Below are 25,493 nucleotides of genomic sequence, written 5' to 3' on the forward strand. Positions count from 1 at the left end.
CTTCTCTAAAGAGGACAAACACATGGCCAATAGGCATAGGAAAAGATGCTCAAGGTTATCAGAGAAACGCACATTAAAACCACAGTGAGACAGCACCTCATGCCTGTCGGAATGGCTCCATCAATAAATCAACAAACAACAAGTGCTGGCGCGGGTGTGAAGAGAAGGGAGCCCCCGGGCCCTGCTGGTGGGAACGCAGACTGGGGCAGCCACTGTACAAAGCAGTACGGAGGTTCCTCAAAAAACTAAAAATGGAGCTGCCTTATGACCAGGTGATTCCACTTCTGGGAATATATCCAAAACCCAAAACACTAATTTGAAAGAATATATGCACCCTTACGTTTACTGCAGCCTTATTTACAATAGCCAAGATTTATAAGCAGCCCAAGTGCACATCAGTAGATGAGGGGATAAAAAAGCTGTGGGACATTTACACCATGGAACGCTACTTAGTTGTTAAAAAAAAAAAGGAAATCTTACCTTTTGCAACAGCGTGGATGGACCTGGAGAGTAATTATGCTAAGTGAAATAAGCCAGTCAGAGAGAGACAAGTACTGCATGATTTCACTTACATGTGGAATGTAACAAACAAAATAAACTAACAAAACAGAAACAGACTCACAGATGCAGAGAACAGACTGACAGCTGCCAAAGGGGAGGGGGCCTGGGGAGCTAAGTGATAAAGGTGAAGGGATTAAGCAAAACCCCCACAAAATCCATAGACACAGACAACAGTATGGTGATTATCAGAGGAAAAGGGGGTGGAGGAGGTAGAAGAGGGTGAAGGGGGGATAAATGGTGATGGAAGGAGACTTGACTTGGGGTGGTGAACACACGGCACATTATACAGATGATGTGTTATAGAATTGTACACCTGAAACCTATGTAATTTCATTAACCAATGTTACCCCAATGAATTCTATAAAAATAAAATTTTATAATAATATTGGAAAAAAAGAATTAAAAGAATAATTTGCCTACTTTGGAAGATTCCACTCAATTGTATTTATTCAATGGAAAATAGTGAACAAAATCAACTGGTAATTTGGTATTTCAACAGGCTTATACAGAAAGTCACAGTGAGAGGTCATTTTTTAATGTTATTTAGTTGAAATCAATGGAACCTGAATTTATCTTAATTTTGTCTTTTTTTTTTTTTTTTTTAAAAGTCATAATAGTAGAAATATCCTTGAAATGGTAGTTCAAGAAGTAAATTTGAGTGTTGAGTTTCCTATGTCCTTGAGCCAATCACGAAGACTCATAGGGTCTTCATTTTCTTAATTTGCAGATGGGCATAAAAGCATCTGCCTTGCTTACCCCATTTGATGTAAGGTTCAAATAAGCAATATATGGGAAAAGATGTTTAAAAGTATTATTATCTGAGACAAAGCAATACAAGGACAGATCACAGGCTTAGAACAAGGTTCAAGTTCAGGTCCGCTGTACACCAACCACGCACCTTTAGGCAAGACACCAAATCCCTTTCTGCCTCAATTTCTTCCCCCACTAAGTGAGGGAGCTGAACTGTAAGGTCCCTTTCATCTCCAACAGTCTGTGATCTTATACTGAAAAAAAGAATGAGAAAACTCTCCGACATGCTTTTGTTTCCTATAAAAGTGACATACGCTGATTAGGTGCTTGTGATTAATTTTAGTCTCTGTCTTGCAAATAAAGGAAAGAATTTCTCTGGCATGAGCAGGCTCACATCCCTTACAAAATGAGATGTGGTATTAATGTATTCACTACATACCAGAATGTTTTATATGTAGAAATGTAGCCATCAGGAAGAATCAAGAGAATCATTACGTGGTATGAAATCTGAGCATAAAACTGACATTAGAAAAGAATCTGCCCTTGAAATAAAGAAAAACAGAGTCTGTGCTATGTTACTTAGAGTCCATTTTAAAGTCCCTACACCTGGCCCAGCCGGGACTGGCTCAGTGGTTAAGCATCGACCTAGGGTCCAGGCGATCAGGGTTCGATTCCCGGTCAGGGCACATGCCCGGGTTGCGGGCTGCAGCCAATCAATGACTCTCTCATCATTGATGTTTCTATCTCTCTCTCTCCCTCTCCTTTCCTCTCTCTGAAATCAATAAAGATATATTTTTAAAAAATAATAATAATAAAGTCCATACACCCATACAACACGGAGGAGCAGCCGCCTGTCAGGCAGTTTACTTCATTCAGTTGCCCTTTGAATTCCTAGTTCTTCCGTCGTGCTAACCTTGGATTTTGTGTACATCACAACGAACATGGATCAGACATTAGGCCAAGCGGCGTAGCTTTTACTGTAAGACTCTGAGAGCTGGGATTTCTGTTTCTTTTATTCACGATGCAGCCCCAACACCCGTCGCAGAGCAAGGGACCTAAGTAAATAGGCGCTAAATAAACATGCATTGAAAGCATGAACTTGCTTCCATTTTTGGCCTTGAACAAACAGGTTACATTCTTTACAGAACCTGTATTGACTTTTCTTTATATCAACTTGCTTCTATAAAAAGAGGTAAACAAGAACTGAACCAAAGGTTAATTCCTAGCAAAAAAAAGTAGTTGACAACAATAAATGACCAACACAAATGCTTGCAATCTCTGCCACCTTAAAATTATCTGAATTAGAAGTTATGTTTGTTTCAGTGTAAAGTTACTGAATAAATAGCACAAACAGAAAGGCTAAAGAACTGCTTTTTTCATACTACTAAAAGGATACTTCAAACAATGTAGAAAAATCTACATACAGTTCATTAAATAGGATTAAAAATATATGAAAAAAGAGCTATTAATAAATATGCTTCCGTATTTCTTTCTTTTAAAACTCAAAACACTGTGGTCTGCCTCGTGCCCACATCAAAGGAGCCCAACTAACTGAGAATAAGAGAAATGAAGGCTCAATTCAATATCTCTCTCCTGGTGCCTAAACACATTTTACAAAAACATTCTTTGAATTAACAACACACTGAGAAAACCAGAAACAGACCAGGAAGATAAACCCACAAGAGAAAACAACCATGACAGCACCACGCATCCCCCCCTCCAGTTTTCTCCAAAACATTGTTTTTACCAGATGAACACAGTAAGTCAAAGAGCTCTATTTTTAATGTATGAGTCTTGGTTGTGGCACAAACAGGTCAATGGAAAAATCTCTTGTCTTCAGGAAAACACGAGCCTATAACACACTATGTAAGCTTATAGAAGAGCACGTCTGACATAGGAAGTGTCAAAACAAAAGGGTGAATGGACCAGTGAGATTAGTGAAGGTTCCAGAGAGAATTTTAGAGTAACTCAGGAAGAAGTGACAATGTGCTCATCAATTCTCAATATTCCCCTCATGCAACATAACTATATATAACTTTAAAACTATACAGTGATATAACCAATAAGTAAAAACTATAATCTATATAATTATATGGCTACATATAAATACAGGGTGGGGGCAAAAGTAGGTTTGCTGTTGTTCATATGGAAAATAATATAATAATTAATAAATAATAATAAAAGAATAAACTGTTCCTCATACAACTGTAAACCTACTTTTGCCACACCCTGTATATGCATTATATATATTTATTTCATACGTAAATCTAGAAAAGTGCCAGCCAGCACAGACTAGCTAAAGAGAACATGAGAGAGTTTGGGTTAGTTTTGAAGAAAACTGGAGTAGGCCACAAATCACCTACCACGCTGTGATGGGGAAAGAGGATTTTAAATGAAGTTTTGCTCTGTATTATCAATGACACTCCCTTGCAATTTCTTACGAGAATGGAATAAGGATTTAAATCACTTTTCAATTATTTCTAAATGTCACTTGTTCTTTTATTCCACAAATATATATATTACTAGAGGCAATTCCTTGAGACTGTTCACACTGGCAGCTTCTGTAGAGATGAGCCTTATAAGGGAAGCAAGAAGGACCAGCTTCCTATAAGCTACAACAAAAGCACAGGTCCCGAAGAGAAAAACCATATTCCAAGCTTGTTCAATTCTTTGAGAATATCAACAATTAGGTTACCTTTTATGGTGTGGCCTGGGAGCCTGTTATGTGCAATTTAGAAAATGTATGCGGAGTGGCAGTCAACCAACAGATGAACTTGGATGCAGCGTTTCAAACTGGAGACTTCCTGTTCCCTAGGCTGGCCGCCTTCTCCCCATAGCTAGTCCTGATGCTGTTCAATTCTCTTCTAAAGGTTAAAGCAAAGCTTTACCAGCCTTCACGAATTTCTCACGAGTTGTGATTAAGTGCAACTAAATTCCAAGTACTGTTAGACTGAGAAATGTCTTCAACCTAAATGCACTGACACGAAGACAATATAGGCACCGGCAGCAATAACCTAAAGCCACTTCCATTACAAAACTGGTCCTTGCTTAAAAAAAAAAAAAAAAAAGCCATGATATTTCCCTAGATCATGACTCACAAAAAGTGTTGTCCGTGATTAACAATGGCATTTGTCTTATACCCGGTGCCAGGAATGGGAGCCTGTGGCTGATTGAAGCCAGCACGACATTAGAGATCTCTTCTAAAAATGGGACACTGTACGGCAACTTCAAGATCTTCCAGGGGAAACTAGATGATGAGTGTGTTAATGTCTTCTGAAAACAATCTGCTAAATGCTTTTTGATCCTGTGCCCTGATTACTGGCTGGCCTATATAATTTTGGCAATGCTACTGTCCTAGAGGGCCTGGCATTTTGACAAGCAGTTAAGGTCTTCAGTTCAGAGGAATTTTGAAAAAGCCAAGATAAGCAGACCAATTTCCTAAAAAAGTATGTTCTTCTGATCTTTTAAATGTTAAAGGGGCCACATCAGTGGATTATTTTGAGCAAGGGAAGTTCTGCCTTATAAAGACTGCCATTGTAAACAACTAATGCCCCAGCAGTCACACACTCCAGATAAAGTCCACGTTCCAGGCAAGAAGCAGGAGGCTTCTTGGGACTGGGCGAGAAGGCAAACTAACTTGGTAGATTAGATGTCCCATGTAAATTACTATTTGTTGCTAGTGAATATGGTTGTTGTGAAGGGTGTTTAAAGATCTAATAGGACAATGTACAGAGCATGCCTACCACGGCATCTGACATTATCATCATCACAATAGACACTCATTCAGCCCATGTTCAGATCAGGTGCTTTAAGGAGACATGTAATAGCAAAGAGTTATCTGCACTCCCATGTTCACTGAAGCCTGTTACAATAGTCAGGTTGTGGAAACAACCTAAATGTCTATCAATGGATAAATAAAGAAAACATATACTCATAATGGAAAATTATTTAGCCTTCTAAAAGAAGGAAATACTGTCATATGTGACAACATGAATGAACTTGGAGGACCTTACATGAAGTGAAATGTGCTAGTAACAGAAGGACAAACAATGTATTATCCCACTTATGTGAGGTATTTAAAATAGTCAAACTGGTAGAATCAAAGAGTAGAATGGTAGTTGCCAGGAGAGAATAGGGAGAGAGAAATGGGAAGTTGCTTAATAGTGGGAACAAAGTTTCAGTTAAGTTTCAGAGCAAGTTCTAGAGATCTGCTGTCCAACATTGTACCTACAGTCTACAATAAAGTACTGTGCACCTAAAAATTTGTTAAGAGGGCAGATCTCATGTCACATGTTTTTAAAAAAACTTTTAAAGAAGAAATGTAAAGGAAAATAATCTTTTCTTTTTTGCAGCCTCATTTTTAGACCAGAATATCTCTAATATCTCAAAAGTATTATAATGTAATATATTGAAATTTATATTTTCTAGTAATAATTATTTCAAACATTATTTTGTTAATAAGAATCCAATAGGAAGGGAAAAGTAACAACTTAACGATAATTTCTAAAAAACTCAGTTTGCTCACTGGACTTCTCTGGCAGAAACACAATTACTGTATTAGAGAACAAAAAGGAGCGTTAAGTATTACTGTAAAAAACAAAACAAAACAAAGAACCAAGCAAAGAGATTAAGGGAATGCCAGACCTAGTACTAGAAAGGGATGTCTGTACAATGCTCTTTGCACTAATAAGATTAATATACTGAAATGATGTAAGTCATCCTTAGATGGCTTTTAAGAAACAGACACATTGACCAGCTGTTTCTCCTAATTTATTGATTTTAATCCTCACGAACACTTTGCACCATAGGGATTATTAGCAATACTTTTTTTTTTTAGGTAAGGAGACCGGGGCCAATGAAAATCGTAAGACCAGTAGGAAGCAAACTGGGACTCAGATCCAGCTGTAACTTAACTACAAAGCCCTTGCTCTTCTCAATACACCTCCCTGCCTTCTGAAAGGTGGCACCAGTCTTGCAACATCTCTGATATTAAAAGATATCACTCTTGCTCATTTTCTGGCTGTTTTTTTAGAAGATGTTGATTTCAGAGGAGAACTGTTCCAAGATCACATACCTGTGGTCGAGTCGATGGAAAAAAGGAAGGACAGGTCAGTGGGGATGAGCTCATAAGCCACGGCTCCATATATCCCAGAGTCCCTGTCAGTGGCAAGGACATTGACGATCTCCGTTCCTGGCTGGGTCTGGCCACTAATGCTCAGCACATAGGAGGATGGGTGAAACACAGGCTCATTGTCATTTGCGTCCTCCAGTTCCACACGGACAAAAGCTTGGGCGCTTAATCCACCCTGTTGATGAACGAGAAGCGGTTACAAATGGATCTCTCCTTGAACCCTGGGATACAGAATAATTGACAAAGATCCTAGAACATACTGTTGAAACAAATATATGTATAAAACTTGGAGGTAAGTTCATGTGCAATAGCATGGTATCTATATTCCAGCACTTATTCTTAAATATGAGTATCATTACACTTAAAGCACCTATGAGGCAATAATTTCAGAGTAGAGGTCAAACACTGATAGTCAAAGTTTTCCTGCTGTCTAAAGAGAAAAAAAATCAACTTTATCTCCAGGGTAATTTTTAACCACTAAGGAGAAGGAAGAGGTAAGGAAGTATTGGTGGAGAATACAATTTTAGAAAAGGTCATCAGTGAAAGGCTCACTAAGAAGATGCCATTTGAATTACAGGCTGACCCATATGAGGGAGTTAGACTTCAGTTATCTGGAGGAAAAGCATAACAGAAAAAGGAAATGCAAGTGCAAAGGCCCCGAGACAGGAGGGCAGTGTTCATCCCAGGCCTGTTCAGGGAACAGAAAGGCAGGAACAGATCGTGGAGGACTCTGTGAGCCTCCGAGAGGACCATGGCTCTGACCCACTGGAGGGTTTTGAACAGAGAAGTTGCTTCATTTGACTCAGACTTTCACTGGTACTTTGGCTGCAGTATTCAGAGCGGATTGAAGACCAGCGAGGGTGGAAGGAGAGAAACCAGTCAGGAGGCTATTTAGAATCATCAAGTCCAAAGTGAACGGTAGCCGTGAAGGTAGTAATCCTAACTATTTGGGACCAGATTAGTTTTAGAATTCTGAATTTTTCAAGTTTTAAAAAATTAATCTACTGCATAAAATAGTGAGAGGTGGATCTGATACTGTTTATTTTGTGTCGCCTCCTTCTCAAAACAAGGCGAATAAGATAGAAGAAAACAATCCTCTGCAGTTTTTACTTCTCTAAAGTAAAACATATGTTCCTACTTTAAAGCACCACTTTCCATTTGTATCTAGTACATTTTGATATTTTCATCTTTGACAAAAATCCTTGGTAAGTCACAGCCTGGGTTTTCTCACTCACTCCTCCTCCCCTCCCCCTTCTCTTGCTCTCTCTTTAAAAAATGTTTTTTGCTCTTTCTACTATGGCAGGAAGGCACTGAGGAGGAAACAGAAAGACAGTGGGAGAGGGGTTTTGGCAGGAGAGGAAAGGAGGACTGCTGCTGTGCAGGTCTGCAGGAGCTCATGTGAGGGCGAGGGAGGGCCAGGAAGAGGTCTGTTCGGGATGACGTGAAGGAAGAATCTGGAAGTGGCTCTCAGGCTCTGAGGTCTCATATATCTCAGACTCAGGGACTAAAATTAAATGAAGAAATCCATCTTTGTGCAAGTGTGATTTTCCTTGTTCTAAGTTGAATACAGTGCCAGGGCCATGCCAGCGACAAAGGGATAAAAACAGTGGAAGTTTCATCTATCCTGTATACTTGAAATGCAGATTGGCTCACTGTCTTCTACAAACCTAAATGACCAGTAGGTCCCCAGGTGGAGTGAGATAAGAGGGGACTGCAGAGTGGTTGTAAGCAAATAGAAAGCACTGCGCACCATCAGACACAGAGCCGGCTGTTCCTCCAAATGCCCTTCCTTCCCCTCTCCCGGGCTTTCCTGTTACCTTTCCTTTCCCTTTCGTTTCTTATTTCTGCTCAAGTTCAAGACATCACTTACGTCTGAGGAGGGCCTGAGACAGCAGAGAGCAGAAGTAATGAGAAAGTGGGGAAAACGTGAAGAAATGAACTTTGTTCCACCCTGAGATCTTTGAGAACAAAGATGTTAATTCCTAGGCTGTCCATGAAGATCCCAAACCAGGCAATGCTACCAAAAACAGGCAAAATGTTAGGTGGACAAAGTGAAGAGTGCATTGTCTTGGCCATTGTCTCCTATCCGGTCTCTCTGTTTTTCCCTTCTGGGGCTTCTGAACAGTAGAATGTTCGTATCTATCCTTCATGTCTCTCGGCTGTTGCGGGCTGTGGTTGCCTCTGTCAATGCATTCTTGTCTACAGTTCATGGTTCAAGGAACGAAGCTGAAGGGAAATGAGGGTACAGTCTGTTCAGAAAAAGTAACAACAGTGAGCTGTGGTGTCGCGAAAGCCAAGAGAAGCAGAGTTCAAAGAATAATTTCAAGTTCATGGAGAAGCTGAATGAAATGAAAATAAAGAAATAACCCCAGGACGTTACACAGCAGAAATCATGTTCATAAAAGCAGTGTTCCTAGAGGGGCAGAATGGGAGGACCAGATCAAAGAAAAACTAAAAGTGAAGAAACAGACAACGATTTTAGGTGGATGTGCTTTGAAAGATAGAGAGGAATTACATGGTGTTCTAAAAAGGTACATGAAATGAAAAGGGGGCTTTTTTAAAAGACAGAAACTATTAGTATACCTTGTAAGCTTATGGGAGACAGTCAACAGAATTTGAGAAAATCATTATAGGGGTGATCTCCTTCAGAAGGCTGGAATGGATGGGAACCTGAACAGCAGAGGAAGTTGCTCTTGATGCAAACAGTAACATCTCTAATATGATAATGTGTGCTGACAGCAGGCAGGAAGGTAAGGATGTGTGCTGACAGTAGGCAGGAAGGTAAGGATGTCTCTCTCAAGCAGGTGTATTACTTTTCTCCAGGCATATTCAGCTGCTTAGGCCAGTGCAGACTAGGTCGGGCTTACACAGGGCTGGGCTTTTACGGGAAGGGCTCTATGAAGTGAGGGAACTAAAGAGAGTTTGAAACTGAATGACTTTAATGATGGGCCAATAAGCTAGTGATCTTAACACAGGAGAATTATCAACTGAATGCAGGTGCTCCAGCAAGTGAGACTGAAAGATAAGGATGCTTGTAGGAATAGAGCATGCTCGAAAGCAAGATTGCAGAGGTTGTGATCCTTGGGAATGAGAAAGTCAAGGAACTGAGAGGCTCAGTGTTTGGGGTTGTTCAATAAATGGACATTGAAGTCTCCTCAAGAGAAGAGTGGTAGAGAGGAAGACTGTAAGTAAGGTGTGAGGGTCCAGAGTGACAACGAGGTTGAGAACACGACAGCAGCAACAGTGTCCATGGTATAGTCTGAAACAGGAACTTCAAATGTGAATTGGTTTTTGATGGAGAAGGGAGTAGAAATGATTTGGATGCTGCGATGGCCAGCAAGGAAGGCACCCACCTGGACACCTCCCTCTGGGCTTGTGATTTAGCAGAATGTGGGTTTCTCTGTGAGAGAGTCAGAAAGGAGTTGGTATCCTTTGAGAGGGCCTGTTTTAATCAGGGCAAGAAGATAAAGGGGTAGCCAGAGACCAGGTTGAGTTTATAAGGGAGTTCGCCAAATGATGGGCTATGAGTTCCAGAAGGCATGGGAGACGAGCTTGGGAGGGCACAGAGGAGACTGATTCAAATTAAAGGATGAACAAAGAAGGGTGGGAATAAGAATGCAGAGGGTAATGGATGGATGGCAAGCTTAACCTTCTATAGAGAACGAGGTAAAGGGTTTTCAAAGACATTGTGGGATTGGTTCAGATAATATATTAAACAATTGTAGACAATTAGTTTGAGATATAGTTCAGACAATTTAGTTAAAAAATAATGGAGCAACTGGGCAAAGGCTTATTCCTGAAACTGAGGTGGGGGTGGCAGTCAATGAAAGATAAGATAGGAATAAGCACTTGAATATGTTTTGGAAAGTGAGATAACATAATCTATTAAAATTAAACTGATTGTGCTCCAAATTTCAGTTATGCAGAATGAATAAGTTCCGGAGACCTAATGGATAGCACAGTGATTACAGTTAATAATACTAAACTGTATACTTGAAATTTACTGAGATCTTAAGTATTTTCACCATTCACTACATGAGCTGATATGTATATTAAGTATCTTGATTGTGGTAATTCTTTCACGATGCATATGTATAATCAAAACATCAGGCTGTACACCTTAAATATATACAATTTTATTTATTAATTATACCTCAATAAAGCTGCAATAAAAGGGGGAAAAAATGAATGTGCCCTTTTACTCAGCAAGTTTGCTTTTAGAAATTATCTGCTTTACACACAAACCATGCAGCACGAATTCAATAGCCAACTTTTATCACGAATACATATAATGGTGAATGACTAAACCAATTTACTTTCTATATTGCTAGCTTGCCCCAGCCCTGCCCTAAGCCTGCAATGGTGAGATAGAGACAAAATAGCTTTATCTCAGACACATATTTCAGCAACTGAATCGAGGATGTCACAAAAAATAGAAATAGAATGTTAATAAACATACACACCAAAAAAGAGACATTCACTTGATGAAAATAAATGGGAAAAGGAAACAAGAATTAGATATAAGCAAGGAATAATTAAATTATAGGGCTTTATTGGGAAAACCCACTTGATTTCCAATGTAATCCAGTTATTCGTTTCCATTAAATAACTTTATAGCATCCTCCTGGCTTCTATGAATGAGATAAATAGCAGCAACAGTAGCAGCAAAAATAGGTTATTTCAGAAGTGATACCAGTAAAATAGAAGGAGTGATTGAATTTTTTAAAATATTGACAGTCATCACAAGAATAAATAGAAAAGAAGCCCAGAACATCTAGGTATTTTATAAGACAAAATTCTTCTATTGACAGATAAATATCTTAGTAACCACCAGCAAATGGGTTCTCAGCAATTTTCTTCCAAAGAGCTTTCAAGACATGCATTAGGAAGAGAAAGGATCAGAGGAAAAACCACCAACTATCGAGGCAATTCTGTAAAGTTGAAGGTCTTTTGTCAAAGTGCAGTTCATTGCTTTAAATAAATTCATTATGGCCTAAAATCCTGTATCTTGACCCTAAAATATCTTGTCTGAGTTCATTTTTTCTTCTGCTCCAGTCTAGACTGTATTTAAGGGACAACCTACCCGGTCATTGTCAACATTGTTATCTTCATCTTTGTCAACCTTTTTGATTAGGGACATATGCTGCTGGTAGATATTGCACAAAACAATTATAACAGATGCAGACTTCACCCTGTAGAAATGCACAGTTCATCACAGAATAAATTTATAAATATTATACAGGCAACAGAATAAACACTGCACACTGGACAACACACACACACACAGACACACACAGTCTTACTTTGCTTGCTTTCATACATTCTAAGGCAAACATTGGAGGTAGTTTTTGGTCCAAACAAGATGAAGGTTAGGTAGCTGTTAAAAGCCTTATTATTTGAGGGGAGGGGGGAAGACACTTAAAATTTGTCCTTGAAAATGCACGGCCAGGTGTGCTCTCAGGAGACCTGTTTTCAGGCGGGCTGCGTGCGCAGCTCTCTCCTTGAGCCTCCCTGCACCTCCCTGGACCCGCGTGATGGGCAAGAAGGAGACGAAGGTGTCTGAACACTGCAGCAGGAGGCGGCCTTGAAGCTCTGCTAGCCCCGCTAACACTAGGTGCTAAAAGACTCAGGCTGTAGAGACACTGCGTCCCCATCTTCAGCCACGTGGCATGTGTTGTTCTCTGCTCATCCTGAGAAAGACGAATTAATCGATCCTCTTTACGGGGTCCCGCATTTGGCGACCAAAACCTGGGAGCAAGTCACATCAACAGAGCGTCCTTTAGGTCAAAGTGGGTATTGGACGGTAGCCTGGAAGATGTAGCTAATTCCTTTTGGTAGTTTCCATGAGCGTATAAGGAATTAAATCATTACGATGACATGTATGCCTTTAACCTGGACACATTCATGTGAAGCAAGCTGTCCCCATAAGGGACTGGGACCGCATCTATATTGAGCTGCCAAATGTCCACCACTCCCCAGGGGAGCATAATAACCTATGGAGGCCACTGGAAACAGTCAACAAAGGTGGACAAACTCACCCTGCATTCAGATACGTTCTGACTAAAGTCAGAGGGAAGAAGCAAAGGCAATGGGTGTGGACTCAGATTACATCATGGGGGACAGCTCATCCTGACATCTGGCGTTTGGGTGGCTATGGCCCTGAATCATCAGACACTGCTCCTCAGGGATGTCTGTGGTGAGGAAGAAAGCCTGGAGGACACCTTCTTTAATGACCTGTATTCTATGACACCGCAAAGAACTGCTGGTTTGAGGGACAGCTGAAGGGACCTAGGTCAGAGAAGAGTAAACAAGGTAGGTGAGGCCAAAAGAAGTAGAGCCTGAAGGTGACAACAAACAGGAATGTGGAAGCTGGCCTTTGCCTTCCTCTTCAAGGGGACTGCACCAGAGCAGTGCATTGGCCATGTACTCTGTTTTCTGTGTTCCGATACTTTGACATTGGGGACCGGAGGGACTGACCAAGATCAGATGAGCATGCTTTTCAAATGCAAACCAACCAAGTCAGAGCCCATACCCCCAACCACATCCTTTATTGGGATTCCACACCCCAGGCCACAATGCACCTGCCCTAATCACTCCACAGCCAGGTACCAGATAACTAGAGTCGGCCTCTATGCTCCAAAAGTCCACTGAACCTATTCTATTCACACTGGTCAATCTTTTTTTTTTTCTTTTTTTTTTTTTAATCTGGTCAATCTTAAGCCTGCTTGTTCTGCCTCCCCACTTCCTTACCTTGGAAACCATAATAAAGATCCTCACCTGAAGTGTTTCCTCTCTCCCTCTGCCTCCTGACCCCAGGGTTTCCCTTGTGCACACACACTCCCTCCCTTGATGTGGCCTGCCTTCCTCTTGGGATCTGTGAGTATAACAAAGTGTTTTTACAATGGCAATTATCTCCTTACCCACACCTAAATAATAATAAAACCTCTATTATACAGGCAGGGTGCAGACCAGCTCCCATCTGTACCAGGGCTGGGTTTAGGATGAATCACTGAACACAAGGATGAGATCTTGAATCTGAAGTACCCATAGGAAGGATGTCTGTGTTCTAACAATCTAGACTATGTTGTGCTTGGTTGGAGGATTTTCTTTCTATGAAACAAGTAGTTTTTATGAAAGAATATTCTGATTCACATACATCATTGTCCTTTCAGACTGCTATAACAAAATACCATAAATTGGGAGATTTATACACAATTACAAATTTATTTCTCACAGTTCTGAAGGCTAGAAGTCCAAGATCAAGGTGCCACATGGCCTGGTTCTAGTGAAGGCCCAGAGACTGCCAACTTCTGCTGTGCCCTCAGATGATGGAAGAGGCTAAGGAGCTCTGTGGGGTCTCTTTTATTAGAGCGATAATGCCATTCATGAGGGCTTCACCCTCATGACCTTCCAAAGGCCCCACCTCCTAATACCAATGTTCAATATGTTGATGAACATATGAATTTGGAGGATCACAAACATTCAGACCATGGCAATCACCACCTTGGAGGCTGTTTCTTCTTTGATTTCTAAAAACTACCAAAAGCTGCTACACAGCCTATAAACACTTTCTTAGTTATCTCTAAGAAAAGAAAATGCCTTTTGGCTGGGGGAAAAAATGTATCGCCTTTGTTCAAGCTGGGAAAGCCTGTGGAAAGATGATGTGGTTAAAGATGCACTTGAGTGTTGCCATAGAGACTGGTAAGCTGAGAGAAAAGGAAGGCATTTCCGCAGAGTAAGTCTGTGGAGTTGATTCAATATGGAAACAAAGAAGTAAGCAAGGAGGTTTAAATTAAATATCCGGGTTGATTTTTTTAAATTTTATTCCTCTGCCAATGCTCCTAATTAATGCATTACTTTTTGGCAGTAAAAAAATTTCTGGCATCAAATGATCTTATTTCTATTAAGATAATTTCTATATACACTTTTACACAATCATTTGAAACCAACTAATTAGAAGCAGATGTTCGACTACTGCAGCATTGGATTTAAACTGGTTATTCAAGCCTAGGATGGCCTTTTATAATTGTCTTAAAATCTATTAAGCATATATTTCTGAAGCCTTGAATAAATATTTGTGTGTGCATATATCTGGCTTTAAATAATCGCACAGACTTGAATTAACCTAAGCTCCTCTGTGTACTCCTATTTTTGTTTCCTACATGTTTTCTTACATAGAAGCAAGGATTCCTGAAATCACAGTCAGGGGTTGATAAAATCTAACCAAGTAGATCCTAGTAATTTTCCTGAATATAGCAATAGATCACAGTAATTTTACTGAATATTTTCATGTTAGTTTCTACATGTTTACTTGTAATAAATATAGTCAGACTCATTTTTCCCCATCATCTGTTTTAAGGAAATAGATTCTCCCACTAATTTCAAAAGAGGAAGATTAGACCAGAAAGGTGTTAGCAGTGCCCATCTATCTACAGAAGGGAGTAGTCAGTAAGCAGATCAAAAAGGAACAAAGAAAGTCTCCAAAATAGACTTAGTGAAAAGAAAAAGTGCAAAACTGTGTGAAAAGTAGGCTATCTCTGCTGTAATGGAACAGAAATTGGACACACTGTTTCTAAAATGTACTTTGAAGTGTAAACGGTCAGGCAATCTTGAAAATGAAAAACAAAGCTAAAAGAATGCATGTATCATGTGTTATAAAGCCAAAAATTTTAAAAGAATATGGAGCTAGTACAAAGTTAGACAACTAAGTCAAAAATAGGGTGTCTAGAAATAGACACACACACAGTCGCACACAGTCACATGATTCACGACAAAAGTGATGCTTCGGTTGAATGAAGACAGAACGATCATTTCTGCAAATGGCGCTAGGTAAACTGAACACCCATATTGGAAAAAATAAACATCCCTCTCACTAGTCTGAAAAAAATTGGTGGGAAAGGTAAAATAATAAAGTTTTTGGAAGAAAATATAAGAGAATACCTTCCTGTCCCTAAGGTACGCAAATACTTCTTAAAAGAACAGTTGTAAAGGGGAAAAGTACTAGTTGTAAAGGGAAACAAATTGATAAACTGAGCTTTATGAGAATTAAGGGCTTCTGTTCCTCAAAAGACATCAATAAGGGAGTGAAAGGCCAGCCACAGAACAGGAAATACATGCAATAAATATACCCAAGAAAGAACTTGAATGCCAAAAATATAAAGAATTCATACAAATCAATAAGAAAAGAAGGCAACAGTACAATAGAAAATGGGTAAAGAATTGAATAGATGCTTCAGAGAACAAGTTAAACAAACAGCCAGTAACAGGAAAACGTGCTCAATTCATCAGTCTGCAAGGTAATGCAAAGCCAGCCCCAACGGGCTACACCACTACACAGGTACCAGAATCGCTCTAATTATAAAGACATTACATACCAAACACTGGGGGTGATGTGGAGCAAATGAAATTCTCATACGTAACTGGTGGGAGTATAAATTGGTACCACCATTTTGAAAAGTTGTTTGGCTTTCTTATGATCTAGCAATTCCACTCCTAAATATATATTCACTATAAATGCTTACATTTGTTCACCAAATTACATGTATGAGATAGTTCACAGAAATACAATTTGTAATAAAAATGGGTATGTTCAGTTATAGAATAAATATTATTCTGAATTCACAGAAAAGAATACTATAAACCAATAAGAATGAATGAACTATTGCTACACATAACAGCATGAATGATTCTTACAAATGATGTTGGGCAAAAGCATAAATGAAAACATCTCCTGTATGAACCCATTCACTGAAAGTTTAAAAGTAAGCAAATAATGGCTGGTCTTAGAAGTCAACAGTGATTATTCTTGAAGGGTGAGAGGGTGGAAGGGGCAGTTACAGCAGGAAGCCAGGACCCAATTTCTTCCAAAAATAAATATCCTAAGAGAAAAGGTATGGGGAGGGGGCTAACTATCATAGATTGAAACTTAAGGAAGATAGTGATGAAATCCATTTGTGAACTTATTTGAATCTTGATTCAAATAAGAAAACTATTAAAAGGCATTTTTAGATAATCCAGAAAATCTTAAATGGAATGGGTATTAGATATTATTAATTCATGTTCATTTGTTATAGTTATGTTTTTAAAAATAATTATCTGTTAGAGATATTATCGAACTATTTATAGATGGAATGGTATAATATCTGGTATTTGCTTCAAAATTCTCCAGCAAAGGAAAAGGGGTAGTGATTTATGAAACAATACTGGCCATTGACAATTGTTAGTACTCTCTAATGTATACACACAGTGGTTCAGTTTTGAGTCTGTTTAAAATTCCATACATCAAAACTTACCCCATCTCTTGCTTTCACCAAGAGATCATAGGTGGCTGGATCCCTTTCCCTGTCGATATCTTGAGAAACACAGATCCATCCATCACGTGGGTCAATCTGGAAGGCTCGAGGTGCTTCGTAGCTTTGGAATCCGTCATAAAGAGAATACTGGACCAGGCCATAGAGTCCTGCATCCGCATCTGAGGCTTTTACCTATGAGACGGAAGGTTGACCAGTGAGGAAACAGAAATGCTAGCAATCACTTTTCAGTGGGCCATGTATTACCATCACGATCTGCACGACCAAGGAAGCCCCACAGCTATCCAGAGAGAGAGCGTGGGCTCGGATTTATGGCTCTCCCTCTCACATTCCTGACAACGCGCCCCCCTTTGAGTTCTCCTGTCAGTCTCCTCTGGCCACGCCTAGACTTGCACGGGATCTCTGAAAGTCTGAGTTCCTTGGGGCCCAGCCCTTGGTCCTTCTGCCTCCAATTCCTCTCACTCTATCTAAGTGATCTCATCTAATCTCGGATTTCAAACCATCCATCTGTTAAAACTTGACAATGTATCTGTGGATTCCCTCTCATACCGAAGTCCTTTAAGTGATGGGTTCAACACCGCCTCCCCCCTTTCAGACCAGCAAGGGTAGGGCAGACCAAGGCCATAGGTGGCACAATTAGTGGTAATCCAATCCAAGCGACAGAATTCACCCTGGAGTATGAGGATGGGGTTTCCTTGCAGGAGCAATGCCCTCATCAGGGCCCACAGTGGAGGGCAGACTGCGTCCTGCACAGAGGCCCCTTGCGAGCGGAGGCACGGGGGTGGAACCCAGCCCGCGCTCTGCTCGCCAAAACACACGCACCGACCCGGGGCGGTAACTGCCCAGAGGAAAGGGCACCTTTCTCTTCGGCCATGAATACCTTTTATGTTAGCAATGGTCATATGCCCGATAGAAAAGATGAATCCACTGGAATTATGAAAGCATTTAAACTCACACTCTAACTGTGGGAGCATTTAGTGAGAAATGTAACACGCTACATAGAATTCAAAATATTGTTGAGCTCATAGGCTCAGGATAACCCTTTTGATATGCAACTCAGTTAACAGCAAACATCTAAATAGCACTTAAAATGAAAGAAGCACTTTAACGTAAGATCAACCAAAAAACAACAACAAAAAACACACAGAAAAAACAACCACCCTATATGCTATAGAACAGGTACTATCCCAATTGCTTAACATGCATTACATACTTATAATCTATAACCAACTCCACTTTACAGATCAGAAAAGTCAGGCTCGGAGAGCTTATGTAACTTGACAGAGATCATACAGCTAATAAGTGTCAAAAATGGCTTTCAGACCCAAGCGGTTGCACAGCAGAGGACATGCTGTTAAGGATCACACTATCCTACCTCCCAAGTCTTATCCTTTGTCAGTTCATCCTTCGTTTCCTGAAAAAAATAACTCCCAAGTCTCCTGATCTTCCTCCAGTGCAGAACTTGTTAGATTGTGTGTAAACTATTCCAAGTAACTGTTTACTTAATGTGCATGTGGCTTTCTCCCCAGAATAGCGTTAGCACGAAGAAAGTCAACTGGCAGTAAAGCTTGTGCTCTCGAGCCTTAAATGAACCTTCTCTTCTGTGTGGTCAAATTCCAACTGGATTCCCCAAAGCAGAAAAATAGATGCAGTGTTAACAATTGGAAATAAAAGAGAATTAAGCAGATAATTCACAATCCAACATCCAACTAGTAGACATTCCATAAAAAGAATAAAGAACAGAAAAAAATGAAAAAAAGGAGCAGCTGTTTCTTTGGTTCATAGGTCACATATTGGTGACGCCCCCAAGGTCACTGTGACAGGGGAAGAGAGAGGGGAAGAGGCACTCTTGTTTTCAACTTCCTCACCCCAGAAGTTAAGTTCAGCCCATATTTCACTGGCCAGAACTAGGTACATGGCCCCAACCTAACTGGAAGAGAGACTGGGACAAAGTGTAGGATCACTAAGATGTTCGGTGAATACAAAAAGTCTGCCACAAGTGCCTCTGTGTCTTTACATGAAGACAAGCACAGAAGGTTACGTAGGTCTCTAAGTAGCCTCTACTATGCAGGGAAATTTCAGCAAGTGGAAATTCATACCCAGGCAAGGCTCCCCGGTGTGATCCTACTACAGATTCGGTGTGAGCGGTCCTGCACATCGCTACAGTTTTTTGGAGGGAGGCAAAATAGAAGACAATCATCACCTACATTATTAGTATTTCCGCTGTACCCATTTAACTCTGGATTTTAAAAAAAATTGATCTACTCACTATCCATACAATATACATACAGGAGCTATACTCTAATTATTACGTTTTCCAAACAAAATCCCATCCCAATAATATGTTCAACAACCAAAGTTCTCACTAAGCCAGACCTTCATCCCATTCTACCTTGAGCATATTACTGGAATGTGACTTTGGGGGCTATCGTGTAGTCCAGCCCAGTGGTTCTCGATCAGGGGCAAGTTTGCCAAAGAGGACATCTGGCAATGTCTGGAGACATTTTTGATTGTCACAGCTGAGGAGAGGGTTGAAGCCAGAGATGTTACTAACCATCTTACAGACCCCACAACAAACAATTCTCTGGCCCAAAGGTAAATAGTTCCTAGGTCGATAACCCCTGCACCTGATGAAACTCTTAACAATTGGCAATATTACTTTTTCCTCCTTAATTGCCTTTAATTTTTTCAACTAATGACACAGTGTTTTAAATTCATCTTCATTCTCATCTATCTAATATTCTCTGGCAAAATTTCACCCTGTGCAACTAGCTAACATGTTTGTAAGTTATTCTTCTCATCAAATGGGCTGTACCAGGAAACCCACGAGCTTCCCCACTACAAAGGACTAAATTCCAAGTACACTTGGTCTATTCCATTCCGGCAGCTGTTAATGATTTAGTAGCCTCGAGTTCCCAAAGACACCAAATATATTTCCTAAAGCCATATGGTATTCTCAATAACTCTGGCTTGATCGGAAGATGATAAACACAATGAACTTCGAATTCTAAAGCTTATTCTCAGCCTTTAATAGCACATATTAACAAGTAATTTAGCTTATATAAAACAAGTTTCCTTATTTCCAGTTTTTTCTCATCTGGACTTTTGGCAAAGCAAAATATGGAGTAAAAAGTGGGACAAGAGTACTGATCTCAATTTATGTTAGCAGTTCAGATTCTGAGTTTCCGAATCATAAAATAAAAATGTATTCTTCCCCGTTTTTACTCAACTCCCTAAAAATATTGACCTAATATTCCAGAACAATATATTCTACCTACTAATATTTGATCTTAAACAACTACAATTATTTAGCATCTTTATAAGGTCTGTATTTCCCAGTATCCATTGACTGACACATAAAATGTAGGCAATTTAAAGAAAAGAAAATAGAAATGGCTTTGCCAAATCCTCAAGAGGAAATCTTGCTTAGTAAATAAGCTCCGTGGGCCCTTTCTGCTGACATAGCTGCTTAAATCAAAGGATCAGAGAAGCATCTCAACAGCGTTTATTATCAAAACCTTGTGGTGCTAAATTAGGGCTCTAGAGCTCTGACAGGTTTTATCCGTGAATCTACTCAAAGAGCCACATTCTATCACTCTCAGTGCCATCCCTGTGTTCCTCATCTCAATTTCAGTTCACCTGTTGCAGACAGATAAACTTGATGATTTTACTTTAAAATTATTCCAATTCTGAACTGGTCTCCCTTAGCCTGATCCTTCACAGATTTAATGGAGACATTATAAAAATGTAAAATATTATTATGATATAAATATCTTCCTGATTTGATTATTAGCTTCCTGAAATTTGAAAGAATTTTTACTACTTCCTTAAGTGTTACATAAAAGATATTCCTTTGACATCTGGGTAAGGATTCTTCCATGTGAATGGAGACAGGAGACAGATTGAGAACACTGGCTCTTGAAAGCATGTTTGCATGTTCCATAAGTGCAATAACTCTATTTGCATTTCCCTCACCAGAACACCCCTCCCCTCATTTAGGAAGGTCTTCTCTTCAACAACTGGGCAGTTCTGTTGGAGTCCACTTGTCCAGCCAATCACATCAGCACTCAAAAACCCAAAAGTCAACCCAAAGTCATAGGGTGATATTGTGTCAATCATATTATTTAATTCAGTGATGTTTATAGAAAAGTCTCAGAGTCCAATAAAAAATTCCTAGAGAAAAGTGGCTGCACTTTAGACAAAATTTAAAATAAAGTAACTCACTTTAATTTTTCTTATTATAATTTCCAAAACTATATGCTATATCCATGAGCATATAACTGTTTGCAGAAACAAAGTTATTACCACAACATACCCACACATAGAACGTCAAACAAAAAGAAGAAAAAAAATCACAAAATACAACTTTTTACATTTGAACCACTTAGCCAATCACTGATCTTACAGTTAAAACAGGATTAAAATATTCCACTGAAAAGTTGGATTCAGCATTGGGACCACAACGAATGGTCCCCATACGCAAGCACGCTACTCTCTGAACACAATTTTGGCAACTTCACCAACGACCTGTGTCCTACCAAGTCTAATAATCAAGGCTGGGTCCTTATTTTTTGCACCATTCAGCTGCTCCTAACACAGTTAATCATCTTTCTCATCAGACCCCGCACTCTAACTCTCCTCCCAAACCTAAGTTTCCTCTACTGGCTGACTTCTCCCGGCCTCTGAACACCACAGCACCCAGAACCCAGTCTTGGGACCACTTCTCTTTCCAGTCGACACACAGTGCCTGTAGTGGGCATTGCCCACTGTGGACAACTCTAAGAAACTGACTTGCATTTTATCATAACCATCCGAGTAATCTTTCTGTAGCTCAGGAGGGCATCCCTCACCCCTGGCTGCTTGCAACAGCCTCCACTCCTCGTGCTCTCGCTGCACTTGCTGGGTTCCATTATTTTCTTTAGCCTGCTCCTAGTCTTGCTGGATTGTTGAGTCAAGCTTATGATTCAGAAATCAAAACTACACAAGAACAACAAAAGGACAATATATTTTATAACACCCATCAAACACTCATTGAGGAATAGTTTTTAATTTCTAAAACACAACCTATTAACCAAGCTACACCATCAAAGAATAAAATTCAAAATGCTAAAACCAGCAAAAGAAAAAAATAACTGTATTAAGGCATATGAAACTATTCAGTGGTTGGAAACAGAACTGTGTTTCACTTTTACCTTTCAAAATGTATTTTCAGAGAAATAGAGCTGTTGGATGACTAAACTAATTATATGTTCTCAAATTACAGTAAAAACTTACTGTTCTGATAACACATTTTTATTGCTTTAATTAAAGAATGAGATTAAGAAATCACTAATCCTACTACTTATTACCCTCCCCTCCCCCAAAAAAGCAGCCAAAGGAAATTTTGTGAAAGGAGACCAATGGGTGGGGATGAAGGGTAACTTTGTCCTACGTGGTATTACAAAGTAAGTAATTAAAAGAGTGTGATCTAAAAATAGAATTGGCAGGCAGATCTGTAGAACACAAAAGCAAGACCTGAAACAGATGCTGGTAAACCTAATTTTATATTACAAAGGAAACATCGTAAACCACTGAGAAATGTGGATTTATCCACATAAATTGCTAGGAAAAAAAATGGCAAAGAACATGGGGAAAAAATCAAGTTTGATATTAACCTCACACCAAAATAAGATCTACACAGATATGTTAAATATAAATAATGAAATCATTTAACACACAAAGAATATATATAGAAATATTTGGCCGATTCTTACATTGGAAAGAAATGTCAAAGTAAAAAGGAATTACAAACTAAAACAGATGGACAAAAATCACAAAAGAAAATATCAATACAATGAGTATATAATAACTTAAAACTCCACTAAATACACAAAAATATTTAAAGGCAAATTAAGTATGTTATCTGCAACAAATATGGTAAAAAGTTAATGTCCTTAATATGAAAATAGTCCTTTAATAATAAAAAATATTGATTTCCTAATACAAAAAAATAGGCAAATGACCAAATGACATGAACAAATAATTCACAGAAGAATAAATATATGTAACCATTAAAATAACTGGCAACCATTACATTAATAGCAATTTGGGAAACATTAAAATAATAGCAAATTGGAAACCATCAAAATAATATATTAAGTGGTAGCAAAGATGAAATAAATATGTACTTAATTTTAAAAGCCTATCTGGAAAGTAACTTTGCTTTTACCATATACATATGGTAAACATTCTCCCAAACCTAAAAATATTCATCTCCTTGACCCAATTAGGAATATATGTAGACAGATATTTGTATGAAAGACATATATATAACGTAGCATTATTTATTCAAGAATCCAAATAAAAGTTGTTAAATGAATTATAATTCATCCATAAGATAAAATTAAATGTAGCCATGATTCAATAACTCGTTTATGAAGATCTTTTTACCTTATATTTAAACACATACAAATACATAAACACACACTCAAGTCAAACAGAACAAACATCCAGAACCCTCCAATGTACCTATGCTAAAAAGAGTTAAAAGAAGTTAAAGTTGAAGGAACAGAGTCACCCACCCCCATAGCCCATGAAGTTCTCCTTCCAGAGCTCTCCACCCACTAGACTGTTTTAATGAGGTCAAATCTTCCTTCATAGGTAAGATACTCATCCTTAAAGAATAATTAACTAATATTTATGTTATATAAATTAGGTTGTCAGTAGTTGATCCACTGATTGGTACTTACAAATCATGCTTGACTTTGATTTATTAAGTAATTTCAGTGATCTCATTTAGGCTGTTGATACTCATAATAATCTTAAGACAAAAGAATAGTCAGAAATTCTAGGAGCAATTTTAAGTAAACCAGTTGACTCAACACTGCCAATCAAAACGCAAATCACTTTAATATCATAAGTAATAATTCACACACACGCATGCAGGCACACACACACACAAAGTAGCCTAAAATATACTCACATTATCTTTTACTTCCAGTTACACCTGAAAAACAATTATGACTTTGTTTCACAAATTCTAACTGCATGAGTTTCAAGATCTCTTTTTAATTGTTATTTACATTAACGAGATATAAATTACAGTATAGGAATATAGTCAATAATATTGTAATAACCATGTGTGGGACCAGGTGGGTATTTGAAGCGTTGGGGGCACCACCCTGTAAAGTACATAATTGTCTCACCACTATGCTATACATCTGAAACTAATACAGAATAATATGGAATGTAAACTATAATTGAAAAGTAAAATTAATAAATTTTTTAAAAAGGTGACTTTACATGTTTTGTGGCTCTACCTGTGTGTTCACCAGCAAAAAAAGAAAATCAGATACAATTTTCCATGCCAGCACCTGCACACGTGTAGTCCTTCAACATGAACGACAGGAGATGAAGGTGATGGGCCACGCAGTACCCTTGGGACCGCTGAAAGGTAAGGTTCATTTCCTTTCGACCAGTTTCCTAACTCAAGAGAGAAGGCTATTGTGCAGAGTTACATAAATGTTATTATTTGCAGAAAAATAAAAACCTAAAGAATATACCCCAAACTCCTAACAGGTGTTCTCTCTTGGGATGCACTCATGGCAAACTACTTTTTAATGTTTTTGTAAGCAATGTTTTCTATTGAGCCTGATATCTGTCTTCTACGTTGTGTGATTTTTAAGGGCTAACTTCTCCCCACTCTATCCACAAAGGACACCTTGAAAGGCCTACAGAATCAAGAGAGGGAGCTGGTTGTTAAATTATTTAAAGGATTCATTTGAACCGTCACATTCTCTTTTGGGAATGAATATTGTAAATTAGAACCATGTGACTTTTATTGTTTAGTTGTACTTCTCCAGGACATGTTTTATAAACCAAAGAGCTACCCTAAGTCTATGCCCAGAGGTCTTCCCAGTGGAAGGGTGTGCGCTCAGATATAAACACAAACAGGTGCACTGTACAGTCAAGGGGCCCAAGGGTTTGAAAGATCCTAACAAGAAGACAAATAGCAGGAAGGCCAAGGGAGGTTCCGTCCACAATTGAACTTCAGGCTGTAAGTTCCAATACGGACTCTGACTTACGAAAACCCAGTTAACTGCTCTTTTCACACCTGCAAAGGCATTATAATCACAGTTGGCAAATGTTACGGCTTGGAAACTGAGACTCCGTTTAGCAGCTTTGCTTTCCTAGGGGAAAAGCGATCTAATGGAAGTGTGGGCTGCACTGCTCTGCCTCCTGCCCCCGGTCCAAACACTCTTACAGAATTGTATATTTATCAGAAGTACACTCTTTAGGGGAAATCCTATTACATTTCAGTGTTCCCTTTTATAAAAATCTACAGGAAAACAATTCCCCCAGGCTTTAGTTCCAGAAAAGTCAATGCTTCTCCCAAGCAGCAGGAATGTTTTAACTCGGCGACTACATGAATCTTGTCACTCTGGTGAATCGTACCAGCTTGAATGCATGTGTGTGATCTTGCAGACTCTCCTTCCAGGGACTAAATCCTTCCTGGCTCCCTCTTACTCTGCCTCTTCACTTTCATCTGCCCCATTTTCCTGAATTTATTTTCATCTTTCTGAATTTCGTGTCATTTTGTTAGCAGCTTTGTTAGCCTTTTAATTAAATAGAGTACAAAGTACATTTACTTAATACATACCATCCTATAGAAAAGGAGTTACAAGCATAACAGCTGTATGTCTAATAACTGACCAAGGAATGCAAACTTAGGAGGTATTTTTAGGCCAGGAAATGCCAAAAGA

The 25,493-nt window shown here is 39.0% G+C and overlaps 1 protein-coding gene across 1 annotated transcript in view; it reads right to left on the reverse strand.

The window, feature by feature from the left end:
• Window positions 1-25,493, reverse strand: part of DCHS2 (dachsous cadherin-related 2) — a gene marked incomplete at its 3' end in the record, with an annotated part of 174,089 nt that overhangs the window by 75,234 nt on the left and 73,362 nt on the right. Inside the window, exons 2-3 of the mRNA XM_081135422.1 lie at window positions 16,735-16,926; window positions 6,386-6,617 (exon numbers count right to left, since the gene is read on the reverse strand). Of these exons, the coding sequence (XP_080991548.1) occupies window positions 6,386-6,617; window positions 16,735-16,926 (424 nt within the window). The remainder of the gene's footprint in view (window positions 1-6,385; window positions 6,618-16,734; window positions 16,927-25,493) is intronic.

Source organism: Miniopterus schreibersii (genome assembly GCF_964146895.1).
Source record: "Miniopterus schreibersii genome assembly, chromosome: 4".
Lineage (NCBI taxonomy): Eukaryota > Metazoa > Chordata > Mammalia > Chiroptera > Miniopteridae > Miniopterus > Miniopterus schreibersii.